The sequence below is a fragment of the Myotis yumanensis genome, unplaced genomic scaffold, assembly GCF_028538775.1.
Source record: "Myotis yumanensis isolate MYYU_CA2020_CCGP unplaced genomic scaffold, mMyoYum1.0.hap1 SCAF_10, whole genome shotgun sequence".
NCBI lineage: Eukaryota > Metazoa > Chordata > Mammalia > Chiroptera > Vespertilionidae > Myotis > Myotis yumanensis.
The window spans coordinates 42,902,192-42,923,633 of NW_027223761.1; the positions used below are offsets into that span (position 1 = coordinate 42,902,192).

At 44.0% G+C, this 21,442-nt stretch overlaps 1 protein-coding gene across 2 annotated transcripts in view; it reads right to left on the reverse strand.

Annotated features, from left to right (window-relative positions):
- The window catches only part of CLPB (ClpB family mitochondrial disaggregase), a 159,162-nt gene that overhangs the window by 111,905 nt on the left and 25,815 nt on the right, over positions 1–21,442 (reverse strand). For both annotated transcript variants that reach the window (XM_070425556.1, XM_070425555.1), the window contains exon 3: positions 11,496–11,582. In XM_070425556.1, coding sequence (XP_070281657.1) covers positions 11,496–11,582 — 87 coding nt within the window. The remainder of the gene's footprint in view (positions 1–11,495; positions 11,583–21,442) is intronic.

The following is a 21,442-nucleotide window of genomic DNA, read 5'->3' on the forward strand; positions in this document are numbered from 1 at the left end:
ACTTTTGATTGCTAAGCTGATAGTGATCTTGGAGAATTAAGGATCTAGTGAAAACAATGAACTACCTGAGCATTAGCTATCAGATGTGCCACTCCGCCTGCTCAGGGTGTCCCCCTGCTTCAACTGGCTAGTCCTCATTCACTGGCAGGGTTCCTCAGTGACTGTCACCAACTCAACTGAGCCTTCTCTATCTTCCAGGCTGGATCCACCCCCTTCCTCTTTGTCTGCACAGAACCCAATACTCACCCCTATGGCAGGTGACCCTCATCCCAGGATATTGTCATTTCCTATTTACTTTTATTTGCCTTTCTCACTAGACTATCAGGTAAGAGCCATGTCTCAACCTTCTTTCCCAGCTCCCAATAGGTGTTTTCTGAATGAGTGCATGAATAAATGGAGGAATAAATAAAATCTTTAACTTATTTGGTGGGAAATGGGGGAGAAAGGTGTAAAGCAACTGTCTCAGCCCTACCCAGCCCTCTCCTACCAAACGAGGCCACGGGCAGCTTAGCTGTGGAAAACCTCCATCTTCCTCTCCTGAGCACCAGCCCCTTCCTGGGCTACAGGCAATTCCCAGACAAAGCCGAGGAAATGAACAGGACAGTGGCCCCTACATGGCAGTTCCTGGGACTCCTGGAACTCCCTCTGGAGCCACAGCTCCATGAAGCCCATTTTAATTTGCTGATCAGGCTGTCAATGAGATTAGAGGCGGGAGCACATGTAGGAAGGTTGGCTCACACTGACCTTGATAAGCTCCCACTTTTAGGGCAGTGGGATGTCACAATGCATGGGAGGACAGCTACATTGATCGATGTTAAGGCTTTCTGCTCTCAGTGGCCGGAGGGGTTTGGGGTCATCACATTGTTTAAGAAAGAGTGAGGAAACCTGTGGTGTGAGCTGAGGCCTATGCTGGGCCAGGCGCGTGTCAAAGACGGCTGGCGAGCAGCTGGAGTTGGTGAAGCAAGAAGGGCAGTGATCCCAGCTCCAGGTCGTCCCCACACAATGTTGAGCTTCAGGAGAAGCTCTGCCAACTCCTCCTCCCTCTACCCCCCACATCCAAAGCACAGGGTCACTGTGATGAGTGTCATGGGTCCCAAGGAGAAGACAAAGAGTTGACTTATTCTCAGCCCAGTGCACACTTCGATGAGGGGAGGAAGCAAAGAGGTCACAGCTCAGGAGGTTTGCTGGAAAGTCAAATGAGCTGTGTCTCATTTGGCCTACTGGCTAGTCAGGAAATCAGGGTGGCCAGACCAAAGACAAATGGCATGTATTACAAATAGAAGTCCTGTGGCAGTGGGCATGAGCTGGGGGTGAAGCAGTTTTCTTTTTAAAGCCAGCTTCCTTAGGCAACTAACTAAAGATTAGGGGGAAAGCAAGGTACCTGTGTAGAAAATGTGCCCAAATTTCCTTAAATGAGGATAATAATCTTTTGTTTACTTCCCTCAAAAGGTAAAGATCAGTAATCATAATAAAGTAGCCACAGTATATTAAGCACTTTACATTCACTATTTCAGATCCATATAACCACTGGCAATGAGGTACTAGTCTTATTTTATAAATGAATAAACTGAGGCTCAGCAAGACAATATGAGTTACCCATGTATACACATTAAATAAACACATGGCCTGGCTAGTGTGGCTCAGTAGTTGAGCATCGACCTATGAACCAGGAGGTCATGGGTTCGATTCCTGGTCAGGGCACATACCTGGGTTGCAGGCTCGATCCCCAATAGGGGGTGTGCAAGAGGCAGCTGATCAATGATTCTCTCTCATCATTGATGTTTCTATCTCTCTCTCCCTCTCCCTTTCTCTCGGAAATCAATAAAAATATATTTAAATAAGCACATGAACCAAGATTCAAATTAAGGTCTGTCTGGGGCCAAATCTGGTGTACATTCCCCTAAACCACACTGGCTTTCATCCATTCAATCATCCATTAGTCTGTTGTGTTAACCCATAGTTACTGAGCCCCTACTATGTGCCAGGGACAGTGATATTTTCAGATAGTAGTTAAAGTAAAACAGAGCATAGCAGCTAGCCATGAAAGGAAATCCAATTCAGATGGAGAAGGATCAAAATCAATGGTGGACCCAGACAAGATGAGATAATTTGGGGTAAGGCTCAAGAAAGGCATGACACATTAAGCAGAGGGACACGAAATCAAGATCAACCATCACAGGATTTCCAGGACATCCCATTTCACGTCCTCAGCCTAGTTCTAAATGCCCTTTCAACCTGTAGTTAAAAAACCCTTCCATGTCTTTCAACTGATGGGCCAATTTGGTTAAGCTCTGGTTGTTAGGGATTCTTACTATAGTATGAGCCCAGACTGGGGTCTCTCTAGGCAAATGACCCATGAGTATAATGGGGCTGGTTTATCTCTTATACACTGGACAAAAATAACAACAACAAGAGAACAAAAAAATTTTTTTTTCTGCAGCTTAACTCTTTTCTTAAAAAACCAAAAATATTAATATCAGCAGCAGATACCTACTATATGTACTATGTGCTAGGTACTGCACTAAGTAGTTTTATGTGTATTTTAATCTTAGCAACCAACCTACGCTGAGGTAAGTGCTATTATTCTCATTTTGCAGATGAGGAAACAGAGCTAATAAGAGGTAAAGTTAGGTTTTAAACTCAGGCAGTCTCCTTCCAGAGCCCTTGTTACTTACTATGTCACACACAACTGGATGATGTGCTCCCCAAAGCAGGGACTGTGCCTGACCATGTTTCCTTGCACACAGGGCCTAGTACATATATATGTTGAATCAATTCACTTCTGGGGCCTTAACACTACACTGTTGATGCACACGTTGAGTTTTCAGTCAGTTCCTAGGCTTTACATGCTAGTATTGTTAAGTTGGGTCTCTCTCAATCTGAATTTTACAGTTGGATTTTCATTTTAATTGTGACTAAAACACTCATGCCTGTTCATTTTTATCAGCACAGATTTACCCACTGCTCTAGCCTACTGACTTCTTCTTTTTTCATGTCCCCAATTCTTTCATCCAACATAATTGCTACCTCTTTAAGCTTCATTTAATCTGTCAAATTGACAGGCATTTATCCATGGTCTCAATGGAATCAGTGATACAACTACTGAATACGACAGAGCCCCGTGGCTCTGATGTCTCTAAAGAAGAATGCAGGAGTGAATCATATCGCAGTCCCTAGAAATGAACCATCTTTCCCCAAGCAGCTGAACTGGGTGATCACTGGGTGCTCTCCTGATACCCTGCATCCCAACTGATACTCTCCATGGAGAGAGCGGTGAACACAGAACCCCAGGACAGGATGCAGCATTGGAGAAGTGGGGGAGGGGGAACACACCCTGAAGTTGTCATGTTAGGCAAATGAGCTGGCATTGCTTTCCAGGGAGCAGTGTCGTGGGTTGCCTGAGGTCAAGGCATGTGCCTGCCAAACTAGAATCGGGTGCATGTTGGAATTGGAATATCATTACTACAAAACAGGATTATCTTGAGCAACGATTCCAAATGGGATTAGAAATGACTCTTTGTTACTCAGAGATAATCAGCCACAGCAGCAGCGGTGGGTGGGAGAAATGTCAAGCTTGGCACACTTTTCTGGGGGGCATGGTGCTGGCATCCAGGCACCTGGCCAGCACCCTCACCCACCCTCCCTTGCTGGGAAATACTGGGCACTGTCCTGCATTGGGCAGGTGGCCACCTGGGACAAGAGCCAGCACCCATCAAAAAGCCCTACTTTGGGGTCCCATGTTCTAGGCCAAGCTTCTCAGATAAAGAGGACTAGAAAAAGAATCTCCAAAGCCCTCCAGCAGTAATAAAAATAATAATAAAAGGCAAACCACTACTACTATACTACTACTAACTAAAGTAGCAAACCATTACCAAGTGATTCCTATATGACAGGCACTATTCTAAACACTTACATATATTTACAAATTTATACCTCAAAATAGCTCACTGAGGTAGATCTATTTATCATTTCCATTTTATGGCTGAGTAAACAATCACAGATAAGTAAAGGAATTTGCCAAGGTACGTAACTAGTAAGAGAAAGAGCTTGGATTTGAACCCAAGTAATCTGGCTCTAGCGCTCAGAGCTGTACCACGTGCTAGACTGTCACAGCATGAGAGGAACATGGTCAATGATGGACAAGGCCTTTCCTTCACACTCTCTGGTCTCCAGACCCTGTCAGTTCTCCTACTAGCTCTGGTACACTCCTACTTTCTCACCTTTGTGAACCTATGCTCACAATGGCCCAACTTCCAGAAATGCTGTCCTTACCCTCCACCTTTGACGATCAAAATCATGTTCATCTTTCAAGATCCACCTCTTGTGAAAGCGCCTCCTTTCATGATCTCCCCTCAGCACTCTAGATGATCTTCTCTGGGGCACTGACCACATTCTGCCTCATTTAAAGTGAGACTTGTTTTATCCCTTTTCTAACTGTCAGCTTTTTGAGACAAGGAGAGTGGTTTGTCTATTTTTAAATTTCTCATAATCATCCAACACATAGCTATCATCAAGAAACTCTGACTGAGATTATTTGACTCCTGGTCCCAGCAACTGTTGGTCCATCCCATGGTCTTGCTGCCTGCCCTTCCCTCCATAGGCAGTCCAGTCTAGTGGAAAGAATAAGGGCTTGGGGCTCAGAGACCTGGATTCAAATCCTGACTCACTCTTTCACTTACTAGACAACTATGAGCATCTCTGAACTTCATTTTCCCTATCTGTAAAATAGGGATAATAATTCCTCCCTTTTAGGATTGCAGTGAGAATTACAGACTACATCGGAAGTGCTTAACATGGGCCTGGCACACAGAAGGCACCCAATCATCCACAGCCATCATCATTACTACCACCAGGTGATCAGACGGCATAAAGCCCAGCCTCCTCAGGCTGAAGGAAGCACCACTCTGCAACAAGCAGCCAGGCCAAAAATAGGCTGGGAACCCTGGGAAGAGGCTAAAGGCCACTAAGGCAGGAGAGACCTCTATGTGATCAAGCCCCCTAAGAACTTGCACTGAAAGACAGGTGTAGGAGTGTTCTACCTCCTCTGTCTCTGGCCAGCAGCAAGGACAGAGAGCCTTCCAGGGAGATTGCCCCTAGTCCAGCTTGCAAGACCAGCACTGGCTCTTTGCTCTAAGAACACCTGTGAAGTTGGTTGCACAAAGGCCTGTAAAACCTCTCCTGCAGGACAGCAATCTGGCTTGGGCTGCTGGGTTCTTAAAGATGGGGTTTAATGCCCTCCTCCCCTTAGTAAGGTGGAGGGAAAATAAGCAAATGCTAAAAATAAATGACTGCTGTGTGAGGGAATTAAATGGTCTTTAGCCAAGGATGGTAGCATTTTAAAATTAACAAAGCCCAGGTACCACATCCAGGAAGGCCTTGGCAAATGCGTGTTATCCACTCATTAGCTCAGCTCCTCAGGGACCTTGGCCAAGCAGGGAAGGCAGTGCCGGGAAGCAGTCCTTCCGATGCTGATGAAATGCACTTTGGGAGAAAAGGCAGAAGGAGGGAGGGAGACTCATGTGGGGAATTTCAAACAGTTCTGCTGGAGCTATGTGCTCTGCCTCACGGTCTCACCTTCTCTAAGGCAGGGGCTTTCAAAGCAACCAGCAAGCCCAGGTGGACTCAAATCTGAATCTCCCACCACCCATTCTTTGGGGATGTTTGGTTCCTGAGGTACCATAATGGCCACACTGTTTAGGTGATCTCCCTGCTTGGCAGTCCAGGGACAAGTTGCCCAAGAATGATGTGGGATGGGAGGCAAGCTTTCAGTCCTGTACCCTGCACTTTCTCCTTACTATAAAGAAGAATCATATGACGCTTTGTGAATTTATACAAGCCTACTCTATACCACGTGTAAAGTGAATTTATCATTTCATTATTCATCAGTAATTATACTTCATGACCAAGAATCGTGTGAATTCACAAATCTTCTCTCTTAACAATCAAAACATACAGTACTCTAACGTGAGATGCAGCAACAGGAATTCCAGGTGGTCATAAATAGAATTCATTTTGACACTACAACATGTATTTTCAGTATGCCACTAGTCACAATTAATGATGAAAAATAGAGAGGGATGACCTTTTTAAAGCTTTTTTTATGTCAGTCTATTAAAGTATCAATTATCATAGTAAAATTCACCCTTTTAAGATGTACAATTTGATGAGATTTGGTAGTATAGCCACCACCACAATCAAGACTTAGAATATTTTTATCACCCCAATAGGAAAGACTTTGGGCCCTTCCTCCCGCTCCTAAACACTTACCTGATTTCCGTCCCTAAACTACTTCTTTTCCAGACTGTCATATAATTGGAATTAAAGTAGGTAGCTTTTTGTGTCTGGCTTTAAGTTAGCACAAGGCTTTTAAGATTTGTCCATGTGGTGCATGTAAGAGTCGTTTGTTCTTTTTATTGCTGCATAGTAGCCCACTGTATGGATGCACCATAATTTGTCCACCCATTAACCAGTTGATGGATATATGGGTGATTTCTAGTTTTTGGTGATTATGAATAAATCTACTTTAAATATTTACATATAGGCCTTTCTGTAGACGTATGTTTTTATTTCTTGTGGACAAGTTCCTGGGAGTTGGTATTACTGGGTTGTAAGGTAAGAAACTGCCTTTACCTTTATAAGAAACTGCCAAAGTGTTTTCCAAAGTGGCTATACCATCATGCACCCCTATCAGCAACGATGACAATTGTTCTGCAACTTTGTCAGCACTTCGTATTGTCAATTTTTCTAAATTTTAGCCATTGTAGTTAATAGGTATGTAGTGGTATCTCATGATTTTAATTTTCATTTCCCTAAATGACTAATGCTGAGTATCTTTTCATGTGCTTTACCATACATCTTTTTTAGTGTCTGCACAAATCTTTTGCCCATTAAAAAAAATTGAGTTGTTTGTCCTTTTCTTACTGATTTATAAGAGTTCTTTATATCTTCTGGATACCATTCCTCTATCAAATGTGTTTTGACAGCTTCTTTTTTGAGGAATTAGAAATTATAAGGATCTAAATCATACCATTTTCTTTCTAAACCACTATCCCCTGCATATACATGGATAAAGGGAATAGGAAAGACTTAAATTTTCAATTTACAAATATCCAGTGCTACTGGACAGAGGTTCAAACAAAACACTTGGTACCTGCTAAAACTCATGAGACTATTTTTACTTCCACTATAAACACCCAACCAACATTAGATTTTAAGGAAAGCTACATCTGGAGAAATGGCTCTCCTATAAACAGCTTTTGACCTCCCAGGCTCTGCACCTCCCAAAGCCCTGTTCTGGTCTGCCAGGCTCCTGGAATGGTCAACAGTTGTCACACTCCATTGCTGGCCATTGTCCACTGGGAAAGGTAGGAGGCTCCCAATCCATCCCTCAGTGGAAGAGCAAACAGTGGGGCCTGTGGCTGCTTGGACATCAAAGTTGAGCAAACAGGCCTGGGCAGGCCCTGCCTCTCCGCCTATACATCCTGCAAATGCCGTATGAAGGAGCTTCCCTGAGGGGGGTGATGACTTTCAGCTTGCCATAGCGCACATCAAAGTTTGCACCACACACGAACTGGGTGCATGGGTTCGAATCAAGTCGCCCAAAAGCGGATACTCAGCCATTGTATCCAGTTTTAATCCTATGTTTTCCCAAGTAATTAAGCCTTCTTGCTTATGAACTTGTGACTAAGTAAAGCATCACTGAGAGGTTGTAACATCAAAGTGCCTTCCACCGTCTGTCCATGTTTGATAAAATTGGATTTCTTTCCCTTCTTAAAGAAAAACTAATTGAATTTAACTCAAGGCTGGGTATATTTGCAGGAGCCGGTAAAGGCTATGCTAATTCACAGTGATCATCCTGGGACCCTGTGGCTTAGCCTTTAGCTGGACTGGGTCAGAGTACAACACAGAATGAGGCACCCAGACTCAGGTTAAATAAATGACTGTGGCATGAGGCTTATGGAGAGCGCACTGTGGATGGAGAGGGCTGGCAAAAGGATTTTCCTAGTTAGAATGTTGGTTAATCTTTGGCAGAATGGCTACTGAAGACAATGGCCATCACATTATTCAAGTCCTTGATGTCAGTAGTCCCAGTAAGCTTAAGGCAAAGGTTGTAATGCTTATTATCTGAATCTCCTCATAGCCTGGCACATCAGCACCTGACACAGTATAGTTTGAAAAATATTACTGGATGCATGAAATGATAATATGAAGGAATGTCAGAACAAAGTTTCCCTCTCCTGAAGAACCAAACTCTCTGACCCTTGTTTGCCATGCTCATTGGAGAACTCCAATCTAAATTAATACTTGATTTCACTAATTATTTGATTTACAGTGAGTGTGGCATGGTCCCATTTTTGTAAAATTACACATACACACAATGATCAGTCTCTAGATAGAGGGAATTCAGTTCACTGCTACTTTCTTCTTCTATATTATTTTTACAAAAACAATAAACCTATTTTCGAAAAAGAAAATCTCTGGTTCAATCCTGATACAATTATCTTTCCTTTTACCAATATGATTTCTGATCTTGATCCAGTTTAACTCTCCTGTGTACATTTATATTTGTATTTTAATTTACATCACCTCAAACCCTTTTTGGAAATAAAAGGAAGAAATAAATTATAAATTATAGTTCTCATATAGACTTTTAAAATTTTTGTTCTATAGCACTGTATTCTCTATTCAAACTTAAATAAAATAGTACTATTCAAAATTAAATAAGATAACAAATACATACATAAATAAAAGTTCACATGAAGTTAGTCTCCTTAAGAATAAAGACTATTCTGTTTTATGTCCCTAAGGATTTAACATATTAAGCAAGTGCTCACTAAAGGCAATAAAGCAGTTAAGGATGCAATGATTAGGCTACTTTCAGGATCTCTCCCTTGAACTTGGACTGCCAATATTCTAAAGATGACGATTCTCTGCTTTTAGCCTTGAATCAAGGGCTACCCCTCTACCTTCCCTTCATCCAAACTCAATTAAAAGGTGGTGGCATTTCAGGCCTGGCCAATATGATTCCAGAGGGTTTGGTGACTGGTTAGATTAGCATCAGCACACCTCCAATAAAGAAAAACTTTATTGGTAGGTTGTGCTGGTATGGAAGTGATAATTCTTTAGGACTATTCCCAGGACGCCTTACCAATGGGCCTACTCACTCTTACTAATGTACTCTTGAGATACCCTTTTACCAGATTCTATTTTTCCTTTTTCCACAGCACTTCTTACCTTCTAATATATTATGTGGGTTACTTCTGCACTATATTTGTTTATTGTCTGTCCCTGCCTCTCTCTATTCAGGGACCACCATCTGTATAGAAATAAGCTCTATGAAGGTGGGGATCTTTGTCAAGAACAGTGCCTGGCAAACAGTAGGTGCCCCCCAAAATTTGTGATATGAATAAATAAACCAACCTGAGAGTATGCTATTTTCACTAAAAATCTGTCTTCTCTGGGTACTGGAATTAAGAGGAGGGCACAAAATGAACACTTAATACACCAATAATTAGTTCTAGGAACCAAAGCAAATAAATACAAGCCAACACTCTCACTTTGCTCAATGAACATCACTGATGTGCTAATGGCCCTGGATAAAGACAGGCCATCAGTTAAACTAACAACTCATTAGATTCAGAAAGAAGTGTCCCCAAAGCACATCACTACTAGCTATCTGTTCACTGATTGACAGTACTCTTAAGTATAGTGTTATCTGCAATTCTGTTCCAATATTGAAAATATACTACACATAAGGGCACACTCCTCTCTAACCCCTTTCTTCACCACTGTCTGTCTCTTACAGATGGAGACACCTGCAAGCTGGGAAAGACTGGTGGGTAGGGTGGAAGTGGTGGTAGGCGGAGTATCAGTGGTAGAATAAACATGTGCATTTTTGCATAGAGAGGTCTATGTGAGCTGAGAATAGCAACTCACCAGTTGTAACCTGTAGCACATATATTATTATCGCATTTGATTCTCATGAGCACATAGTGAGAATCTACTCTGCTGCCAGATTCAGTCCTCTCACACTCTCTGCTTCGATAATATCCTGTTCACACTGCTCTGACACCACTGGTTACACTATACTCTCTCTACCTGCCTTTTCCCCCCACATTAGGCCATGAGCTCCCAAGGTCTCTGATTACCCAATGATTAGCACAGAGTTTGGCTCAGAGTAAATATTTACCAAATGTTTGTAGAAATGATTAATTTCAGGTGGAGAAACGATGTCCATAGAATTCTGAAACTCAACTAAGGGTCAGAACCAGGACTAAACTCCAGGTCTCAATTGCAAAGTCCATTTACATCAATTTTTCTTTTAAAAAACTAAGTGCTAGGAGCTAGAGGCAAATAAGGAAGTGGAGTGCTGATCTTGAGCCTAAGAATTTCCCCGTGCTGAGAACAAGTTCACAACAGAAGAGCAGAGGAGAGAGACCTATCTCAAGTACAGGTAAGTCTTTCAGGCAGTCTGAGGCAGTGCCACCCCTATATTATAAAATTCCTGTTTTGTTGGTTTCCATCACATTTATGACCTTTCCAAAGGTGGTTAAGACCGGCACATAAAAGCCTTAAAGATCTGCTGGAAGGGAAAATTAAAATTGGTACCTCCAACTATCAATTACAGTGGTTACTACTAAAGTAGATCACTCTCTTTAAAAGCATTTATTTTTGCTCTTATTTAATCAATTCTTTTGCACATTCACAGCTAGATAGTGGGATGGAAAGGCAGCACTCAACACGAGCCTGGGATCTAGCAGAGAGGCAGGCAGCAGTGAGGTATATATAGTAAAACACACAGACTTTGTAGGCTGCCAGACCAGGTCCTAAATCCTGTCTGTGTAACCTTAAACAAATCACTTTATCTCTTTGGGCTTCAGTTTTCTTACCTCCAAAATGAGAATAACATATATGTTGTGGGGGTGGTTGTGAGAATTAGGAATAACTCTCTACACAAAGTAGACTATTTAAATCTTTACACAACAGCTACATTCTAAAGGAATGGGCAAGCAGGTAGGAAAATAGCATGCCTCCAATGGGAGGGCAGGAATGCCCCCACCTTCCCCAATTTCCATTAGAACCTCCAAAGAAACAGCCCAGAGAAGCCCTCGATGGGGACAGATTGTCGACTTCTCAACACAGATAAATGGTGGATAACTCACACAAGTACACTTAACTTAATTGCTTATGGCAGGCTTTCTTTCTTTTTTAAAAATTACATTTATTGACAGGCTTTCAAACATTTCGTTATTTCAGTAATGCAAAGACTTATCTAAGGTCACAAAGCCAGTGAGTTGGAATTCACAGCTATATCTTCTCTCTCAACATCTCCTACATTTTCCATTGCACTGGGTACAGATCAATTCCTTAAGCTGAGTTCACCTTCCTGCCTCTGGAGAAGACAGCAGGGGGACAGGCAAGGGTGAGAGAGGATTCAGTAATGTGATCTGCAGAGATCTGGCTAAGGAAGCCCTGTGTAAAAGGAGATCTCCTACCTGTCGTTTCGGCTGATGGCTGCCACCATAAGTGCTGTCCAGCCAAGTTTGTGCCTTGCGTTGACATCTGCACCTTCCGACAACAGCCTAGAAAGAGAGAAATATTTTCAGTGTACGGCTTCCCATGGACCTAAGAGTGAAGAAATGAGATAGCCAACAAACAGGAATAGAGGCTTTTAAGAATTCAATATCCATCCCAGCACCTCTAGCCAGTCTCCCCAACTCCAGGTTTCCCCTGCCCCTCTCTCTCTCTCTCTCTCTTCCCCTAAATGAGTCTGCCCCTTGCTGTTATCCTCCCAGCTTTCTGAAAAAAATCTGCCTTCCCTACCTTCGTACCCTGACACTTCTCCCTTGGTCCAGAATGCTCTCTCCCTGCCTCTATGCCTGTTCTAATCCCACTTTCATGCTATGGGATACAATCCTGGCTGAGGACTCTCCCTGAGAAGGCTCCTTGACTCATTCAGTCCACAGATCTCTCTTCCTTCCTTAGAATTTCCCCATGCTTAGCACCAGATGCCCAGGGACACTTCTTATCTAAGTAGTTCCCAGGTTACAAAAGGATCACTCTCTTCAAGTTTCTCTGTATGGCGGTTGTTTGAAACTTGGAAATTTTTTAACCCAAGGAAAGATGGAAACAATGATAGAAATGCTAAATTAGGTTTCTAGGAGGTCCACAGGAACTTATTTGACTCTATATGCCAGTGCCTAACATGTAGGAAGGGCTCAATAGTTGTTGGATAAATTAACTAACACAGGGTTTTAAGTATACCACTAAAAGCCTGAATCCTGGGTCCTGGGAACAGAGGGGCCCTACAATGTGGAAGTGGACAGAGAGAAGGGGAATAAATAGAATCAATCCTCAGCACCTACTACAAGTAGGAACTGCCTTCAGAACTTTACATACATGCTCTCATTTACTCTTTGCACAAGCTTAAGGAGATGATACTAAGCTCTTTTCATGGATGAGGTAATAGTGAGGTGAAATGACTCACTGAAGGTCACAAAGCAGGTAAAAGGGCAGTACAATGACTGGAATCCAGGTCAACAGCGGCTCTACAGCCTGAATCTTTCTCACCTGACCACCCTTCCTCTATTCTAAACCTGATTCCATGTCACTTGTTAGGCAAAAAACTAAATTGACTCCAGCAAATCCACAATATGTGCTGGATTCAATGCTAGACTCTGGGATGAGGAAAAGGCATAGGGTCTACCCTAGGGAGCTATACAATTTGGTTGTGGGGAAGGACTTAAGACAGTAGGAAACCAAAGCCTGTAGTGTGTGGAACCCACCAGTAGTGCTACAGGAGGCCAGGAAGGAGGGGACCAAAAGTCAAGAGTGATTCACCAACAAGGCAGGATCTGCTTAGGAGGAAGGGGGAGGGTGTTTGGGGGAACTGGGAGGCTGACTCCTCTTCAGTGGGTTCTAGATGAAAGGGCACTGACAGAATCCAGAAGCTTGGAGTTGAGTCCTGGTACCATTCTTGTGTAGTAAATGATCCTCTGGATCAAGCCAAATAAAAACTCGGTGCTGCTTAGTAAGCAGGTGACTAAGGCTTGGGAGGATAAAATGACACAAAGCCTGAGTAGGGAAGACAGACCAACAAGCACATATGTATACATCAAATGAGTGCTATGAATGGGGACTGCAGGTTGCGGGTGCACAACCAGGGAACCTAACCCAGTCTAGTGACCCAGAGGTCTCTCTTTGGAGGTGATAATAGAGTGCTAGCCAGACAAAAGGAGACGAGGGAGAGGAGGGAGTGCTCCAGGTAGAGGTAAAGCCTCTACCCCAGAGAAGACAGCATGGGGTATATGAGGATCTGAAAGAGGTTTGGCATTATTGGGGCATGCAACGTAAGGAGGGAGTGTCAGGAGAGGAGGCTGGGAAACCCTCATCTCTCATGTCTAGTTTGGAGGATATCTTCTGGGCCTCTTACCATATATACTGTTAAACTTATTTTATGCAGGAACAATTTTCTATGGCCAAGAATGCTAAAGAGGCAAAAATCTTAGGGATAAATTTTCTATGAGACAAAAACAACAACAACTCTGTACAAAGCTTCCTTTCTAACTTACACACCTTCCCTAGTATGCAGGCTACGTAGTGCTGTGGAGAGCCCAGGGTTCTGAGAAGTAAAAGACTGGAGTCCTGGATCCTAACTGTGATTTTGATCAGATGGTCTCACTTCTCTGCTCCTCAATCCAGAAGACTAGAATATTAGGACCAAATCAGAGATCTGTGAAGGGAAAGACTTGAACTGTGCCTTGAAGAACGGAACAGTTTAGAGACAAGGGATGAAGTGCAAGGCAGTCAAGACACAAGGAATGGGATACTATTCAGAAGCAGGGAAGCAATGTGAAGGTATGTTCAGAGACAATCAGTTAGACCCATCTGGGTGACAGTTCACAGTAGAGAAACAGCTGCTCAGGTGTTCAGGGCCTACAACAGGGCCTCAAACCCAAGCTAGGAGGCAAGGCAGTGGGCATAAACCTTTTTTGAGCTATGCACTTCTTTTAGAATATGATCAAAGCTGATGACTCCAGAAAAGTGTACAGGAGCATACAACCCCCCCCCCCCCCCCCCGCCCCAACACACACACACACACACACACACACACACACACACAATTTTTTTACATACAATGTCCAGGGGTTCACAGGTCCTCATGAAATAGTGGACTCTAGGTTAAAAACCTAATCTAAAGAGTTGATAAATGCCTGACATGTGTGCTACTGTCCTGCATTCCTGCATCTAAGTCAGAAATCACAAATCTCTCCAAGCAGTTCTTTCCTGTGGGGCCTCTGAAAGACCCTCAGAATCCTCCTTAACATTGGTTCCAATCAACTACCATCAATCAACTGAAGCTGGCAACAGAGAGGAAACCTATTTGCTATTCCTTAGACTCTCACCATAGGCAGTATGATTGTCATTGAAGGTTTTGGGGCAAAAGAAATTATAAAATTACCCTAATAGCTTAAGCAGGCTGAATCTGAAAGGGAAGAGAGTAGAAAACGGGGACAAGTAGACCAGTTTGGAGACTGCTATAATACAGACCTGAAGAGATGAGCTAGGGCAGAGACATGAGAAAGCAGGACATGGCTAGGAGAAACAGCACAGCCAGAATCCCTCATGCCTTCAGTGGGCCAGTGATCCATGTTCCCCTGCTTGGCTGGGCTCAGAGAATTCTGAAAGCAGCACTGCTCTGGAGACAGAGCTAAAAAAAGAAGATTGAGATGCCTCCTCCTCCTGCCCCTTGAGGGCTGAGTGTAGTGTAACAAAAAGAAAAAGGATGAATAAAGGGCTTTGAATAAAGCCCTTTGAATAAAGACTGGAATTCAAATTCTGGTCCAGCTGAATAACCCTGAGCAAATCAATTCTGAGTCTCAGTTTTCTAACCTATCAATTAGGGATGATAAACTCTAATTTACAGCGATTGCAGCGTAATGCCTGGCATATAGCTTGACAGGTAATTTCTACCTCCCACCCTATTCTACTTCTAGTCCTCTGAGGGAACAAGGTAAGGTGTTCTGGACTCAAGCCAGTAATGGCAAGTTGGCCAATACTCAGGGGTTCTGAGACAGCGTCACATAGGACCACCTAGATAATTCAACCAGGCTGGCTCTAGGCACTCCTGTGTTAATTTATTCAACAAGCATGTGCACTGACATGCTCTGTGTCCAAGCATATGCTAGCTACTGACAAGGAGACAAGACAGAGGTTCTTGCTATTTAGGACCTAAGCCAACCAGGCTTTTATTTTATTTTTTTTAAAAATATATTTTATTGATTTTTTACAGAGAGGAAGGGAGAGGGATAGAGAGTTAGGAACATCGACAAGAGAGAAACATCGATCAGCTGCCTCCTGCACACTCCCTACTGGGTATGTGCCTGCAACCAAGGTACATACCCTTGACCAGAATTGAACCTGGGACCCTTGAGTCCACAGGCCGATGCTCTATCCACTGAGCCAAACCGGTCAGGGCCCAACCAGGCTTTTAAATCTACACTAATAAAAGACTAGGTGGCCCTTGCACATGACATCGTCACAAGGTGGCCGCCACAAGATGGCCACGCGCACAGCAGAGGTGGGGCCCAGCGCTGCTCTATGCGGTGAGGCCTGGGGGTCCCGCACCTCTGTGCAGTGAGGAGGAGGCCGGTCCTGGAGTCTCTGCCGCCTCACACAAAGGAGGCGGTTTGTGGCAGGAGAGGGCAGTTGTGGGTGATCAGGCCGGCAGGGGAGCGGTTAGGGGGTGATCAGGCTGGCAGGCAGAAGTGGTTAAGGGGAATCAGGCAGGCAGGCAGGCAGGCAGGCGAGCGGTTAGGAGCCAGCGGTCCCAGATTGCGAGAAGGATGTCCCAGATTGGAGAGGGTGCAGGCCAGGCTGAGGGAGTCTCCCCCCCTGCCCCCCCCCCCCGCCCCATGCACGAATTTTGTGCACCAGGCCACTAGTAAATATATAAAGAATAGTCCTAGCCCTAACCGGTTTGGCTCAGTGGATAGAGCGCCAGCCTGCGGACTCAAGGGTCCCAGGTTCGATTCCGATCAAGGCATGTACCTTGGTTGCGGGCACATCCCCAGTAGGGAGTGTGCAGGAGGCAGCTGATCGATGTTTCTCTCTCATTGATGTTTCTAACTCTCTATCCCTCTCCCTTCCTCTCTGTAAAAAATCAATAAATATATTTTTTAAAAAATAGTCCTAGCCGGTTTGGCTCAGTGGATAAAGTGTTGGCCTGCAGACCAAAGGGTCCCAGGTTTGACTCTGGTCAAGGGCATGTACCATGCTTGCAGGCTCCTCCCCAGCCCAGGCTCTGGTCGGGGCTTGTGCAGGAGGCAACCAATTGATGTGTTTCTCTCACATCAATATTTCTGTCTTACCCTTTCTCTTCCACTCTCCCTAAAAAAATCAATGGAAAAATACCCTGCGGCAAGTTAATCCTTGAGTGAGGATTAACAAAATAAGTAAATAAATAAAGTCTGAAAGTTTCTCACACACACACACACACACACACACACAAAAGACTACATATGTGTGTGTATGTGTGTGTCTGTGTGTGTGTGTATTTATTACTTTTTTCACAAATTGCACTTTAAGATATGCTCATACTGCTAAGTATACAATTCCATTTTTTAAGCTGCTGAGTAATTTTCTATGCCACATCCTATCAGATTTTCCTTCTCTGCTCTCCCATCTCCACATGAGTAATGCTCAAAGAACATCCTCTTGCATGTGCCCTTTGGACATGTGTATTTGCCTGGAGCATGCACTCAGAGTGAGATGCCTGAGTTATAGCGTTTACATTACTTGGCTTGACTAACTGTGCCAACATCCTTTACAGGACAGCTGCTCCATCTACCCTCCCATCAGCAGGACAGGGGTGTCCCTGTGTACCACTCTCCCAGCCAACACTTGTAAGTAGCAAGCTTCCTAGTCACTGCAAGTCTAACTGGTGTAAAGGATCTCATATTATTGTTTTAATTTACATGCCTCTGGTTACCAACAATTCTGAGCTACTTGTTATATGCGTAATAGCATTTTTGGGTCTCCTTTTCTGTACATGGCAGGGTTCTTTTAAGAGGAGGAATTGCTGGAAGAGAGGGTTCCTCCAAACTTGCTAATTCTTTCAATTAATAGAGCTGAAAGAGCAAAGGGCTGAGTCAGGAGACCTGGGTTCTAGTTCTAGTTCTGCCACCTTCTACTCTTACAACCTAGGGGAGTCATATCATCTCTCTAAGCTTCAAATTCTTCATGGGTCCACTAGGGTTTTAGGAGGTGACAGTTCAATCTGAGGGAAAGGGCTCCACAAACCTGAGGGATCATTCAAAGGCGACAAATCTTAGTGTTCTTCAGTGAGACTCAGCTTTTGAGCCCTACCCAGCTTCCTTATTGAGCATCATTTTTTGCAGCCTCTTGGGGCTGAGGTATAATAGAAAAAGCAATGACCCTGAAGTCTAAAAGCTGGAGTTCAGATTCTGGCTCTGTCACTTACTAGCTGTGAAATGGGGGATATTAATCCCCATTGTGCAAGGTGGTTGTAAGGATTAAAAGAGACAGGAATGATGGCACCTGGTAGATCAAGGAAGGATAAGAACAAACATAAACACCACTAAAAATCAGCCCAAGTACAAACAACTTTTCCAGTTTAGGAGCTGGGTGGGCCCCTCGGCCCCCTCCCTACTTTCCCTCCGTGCGTACAGTAGCCCCAAGTTTGGATTTCCCAAACCCAGGTCTCCTCCATTTCATTTTGTTGCTTTGCAAGTGAATGCCCAGCAGGCAGTTATTTCAAAGTCCTGGGCCAGCTGGGCGGGTGGCTACCTGCTGAGAGTGGCTGAAAGGGCCTCTGAGGCCTAAGAAAGTCACCCTTGGTCTCCCCTATGATTTTCACCAATGGACAAAATGCGGCAAGTGAATTAATCTCTTTTAAAAAGAGCAATGCTTGTGACAGAGCACGGTGTCTCCGAAAAGGTTAGGATTCCATCATCCCAGAGATGATGAGTGGAATGCTTAATGCAGGTTGCCACTCAGGGTAGAGCAGCTTGTGTCCAGGGGCTGGGAGTGGGGGTGGGCACTGCAGGCCTTTCTGCACTGTGGAAGGCCCTTCCCTAATGAACTAGGTCTCCTGCTTGGCAGGGCAGGGGTGCGTGACACTAACTAGGGGTGACCCAGGACAGTAGATAAAGAGACCACACTAGTAGTCCAGAGTTGAATCCCAACTCTTGTACAACTTGCAAGTGGTAAAGCAGGGCAGGAAAATAAGCAGGAGAGACCCCAGTTCAAATGTAGACTCTGGCACTTGCTGGTGGGTAGCTGTGGATGACTGACTGACTTAGCCTCTCTAACCCTCATTTAGTCCCCTCATCTGAGTAACAGCTCCTGGTACTCTGAGCTTGTTTCCACATCTGTTGAAAAACATAGAAGACTGCCAACACTGCTCCATATTCACACAGGGGTACCATGAAGAGACAACGAGACAAAATCTGTAAAAATACTTGATATGCAATAAAGCAGTGTACAAATACAAAAGCCTATGCTATTATCATTTTCAAATTAGTGTCTATCCATTTTAAGGACATAGATATATGAAAGGTATGCATAGAACTTAGAACATAAGTCCTCATATTTTTCTGTGGATTGATAATGGTCTCAAATCCCCTGGTAAGGGCCGCAGTAGAATAAGGATTTGTTAGCCCAAGAGCTGAGGACTTCCACAGAAGAGTAACAAATCAAATGGAAAACAAATCTGCTCCGATCTCTGAGATCCAAGAGAGTTCTGAAGGCTACAGACCAAACAGGCAACAGTGATTACCTCTGATTGGGGAGGGAGAGGGGGAATGAGGGAGCCACACTTACTTCTTGCTATGAGGATTTCTGTATTGTTAAGTTTTATTTTTTGTAACAATGAGCATACTATTACTTTAAAAATACACACACAAAACTTTCTTAGGAAAAAAATAAAATTTATTCTTTCTTCCTCTAAGAAGTCTTCCCTACGTCAGCCTTGATGCTGCCACAGTGTCTCTGCTAACCTGTATAACAGTTCTCACAGTTTCCTTGTCTCCCTCCCCCAGTAGCAGCATGGTCCACCAATATGTCTGTCTTGTGTTGGAAGTTACTTGTTTTATACTTGCGTGTCTGACTCTTCCAAAGAGCTTAGGTGCCTGTGTATATGTAGAAGGTGCGGGTGCGGCTTCTCACTCTCAGGGCAGAGGAAACTGAGACATAAACCTGGGCTAGAAGCCCAGTCATGACCCTCTCAGTAACTAGCTGCATGATTCTGGATAACTCTCTCTGAACCTTACTGTTCTCTGCAGTAAAGTAAGGGAACTGAATCAAATGGTCCCTCAAGTCCCTACCGGTTCTAAAATCTTAGGATTCTAAATAGGTGTAGCATAAAAATTGAGAAGTGGATTCCTAGCAGACATGGGCATCAGCAAGACTTCCAAGGAAAAGACAGCTCCTCAGGCTTGCTGTATGGAGGAGGGAGGGGAAGTGTCCCATAAAGGATATAGGCAGTTTTGAGTTATTCTGGCTAACCAGCTTGCTTACTCTGAAGAGGGAGTTACCACTTGATTTTTCTTCCTAATCCTTTACAACCAATCAATACAAAGCGGCCACTGAACTTCAATTGTGCATTGTTCCAACTGATTTCCGGATCCTTCGCAATGGGCCCTCAGCTGCATCTGGGGAGGGGGCTGACGGGTTAGGAGCCTTGTCCCACCTGCATCAGAGGCCTGGAAGCAGTGAGCCATGCAGACTCAATCATGATCACTATCTGGGCAACAGGGCCCTGGCTGGAGCCTCGCAGAAGGTCCTGTTTACAGTAATAACAGCACCAGGCCAGGCTGTCTGAGCAGAGGCAAGGCGCCTGGGGCTAGAATCCACACAGAGCCTCCATCTGTGCCTCATCTACCCAGTCAGCTGGGCTGGGAGGGGCGGGCAAAGTAGGAAAGGCGGCTTCAGACCCCAGCCTGGGCCAGCCACTTCAGGCAGGGTCCTGGGGCTCTAACTCCACAGACACAAGGCCTCTCAGGCACCTTTTGCTTTTACTACTTGAACTGAGCATCTCTCCTTCAAGGTTCAGCTCAAGACCCTTCCTCTAAGAACAGTGGTTCTCAACCTTCCTAATGCCGCGACCCTTTAATACAGTTCCTCATATTGTGGTGACCCCCAACCATAAAATTATTTTTGTTGCTACGTAATTTTGCTACTGTTATGAATCATAATGTAAATATCTGATATGCAGGATGTATTTTCATTGTTACAAATTGAACATAATTAAAGCATAGTGATTAATCACAAAAACAATATGTAATTATATATGTGTTTTCCAATGGTCTTAGGCGACCCCTGTGAAAGGGTCGTTCAACCCCCAAAGGGGTCGCGACTCACAGGTTGAGAACCGCTGCTCTAAGAAGCTCTCTAGAAGTTCTCACTCCAGTGAGTTGGCCCGTCCCAGTACTCTCATGCGTGGGCTACTTGAAAGGGAAGTTGGTGGGCAGTGAGGGGGGAAGGGACTGGCAGCACCTATGAGTGCAGGCACAGGGTATAATGTGCACTTTAAACTTACTGGATTTGAAGAATGACCTGCAGCCATCAATCCAATCCAATCCAATCCAACTCTTCCTTTTATACATACAGATATGGATGAGGTTCAGAAAACATCAGCCTTGGAATAGACTGCTCCGGATAGGAGCCTGCACCTGTCTCTTCCAGGCTGGGTGACTGTGGGCAGGTCATATTAACCTCTCTGAACCTCATCAGTCTGCCAGACTTACCTAACAAGGGTGTTGAGATGACCAAGGGAGATAATGTATGTGAAAGCACTTACATTTTCCAAATGTTAGTTGTCACTGTTACTATTGTTCTATCTGTTCAAAGGTGCCAAGGAGGAGCTACAGAACATCAATGAATACTGCTGAATTAAATGGAATAAAGTCCAGTGTTGGTGTAACCATTCTTTGTCCCATCTCTCTTATAGATTCTAGCAGGAACTTGGCACACACTAAAGTGTATAGATTATTTTTTTAGCTTCTTATTTTGAAATGACTTCAAACTTACAGAACAATTACAAAAATAGCACCGAAAACTCCTCATATGCCCTTTACTCAGATTCTCAGTTCATTTGGCCTCATGTGCTTTACCACTCCTTCCTATTTTTTCCTGGACCATGTGAGGGTTAGTTTCAGACATTATCCCCCATTACTTCTGAATACTTCAGCACATATTTCCTAGTTCAAGGACATTCTCTTATACAATCACTAACCAATAATGATCAAATTCAGAACAGTTAACATTGATAAAATGTTTATCTAATATACAGCCCATATTCAATTTTTCCAATAATCCTAATAAGATCCTTCATAGCAATCTCCCCGCCCCATGATCCAGCTATAAGCCAGGATCAATACTGGAATAAAACATTGCATGTGTCTTCAGTTTTTTTTCATCT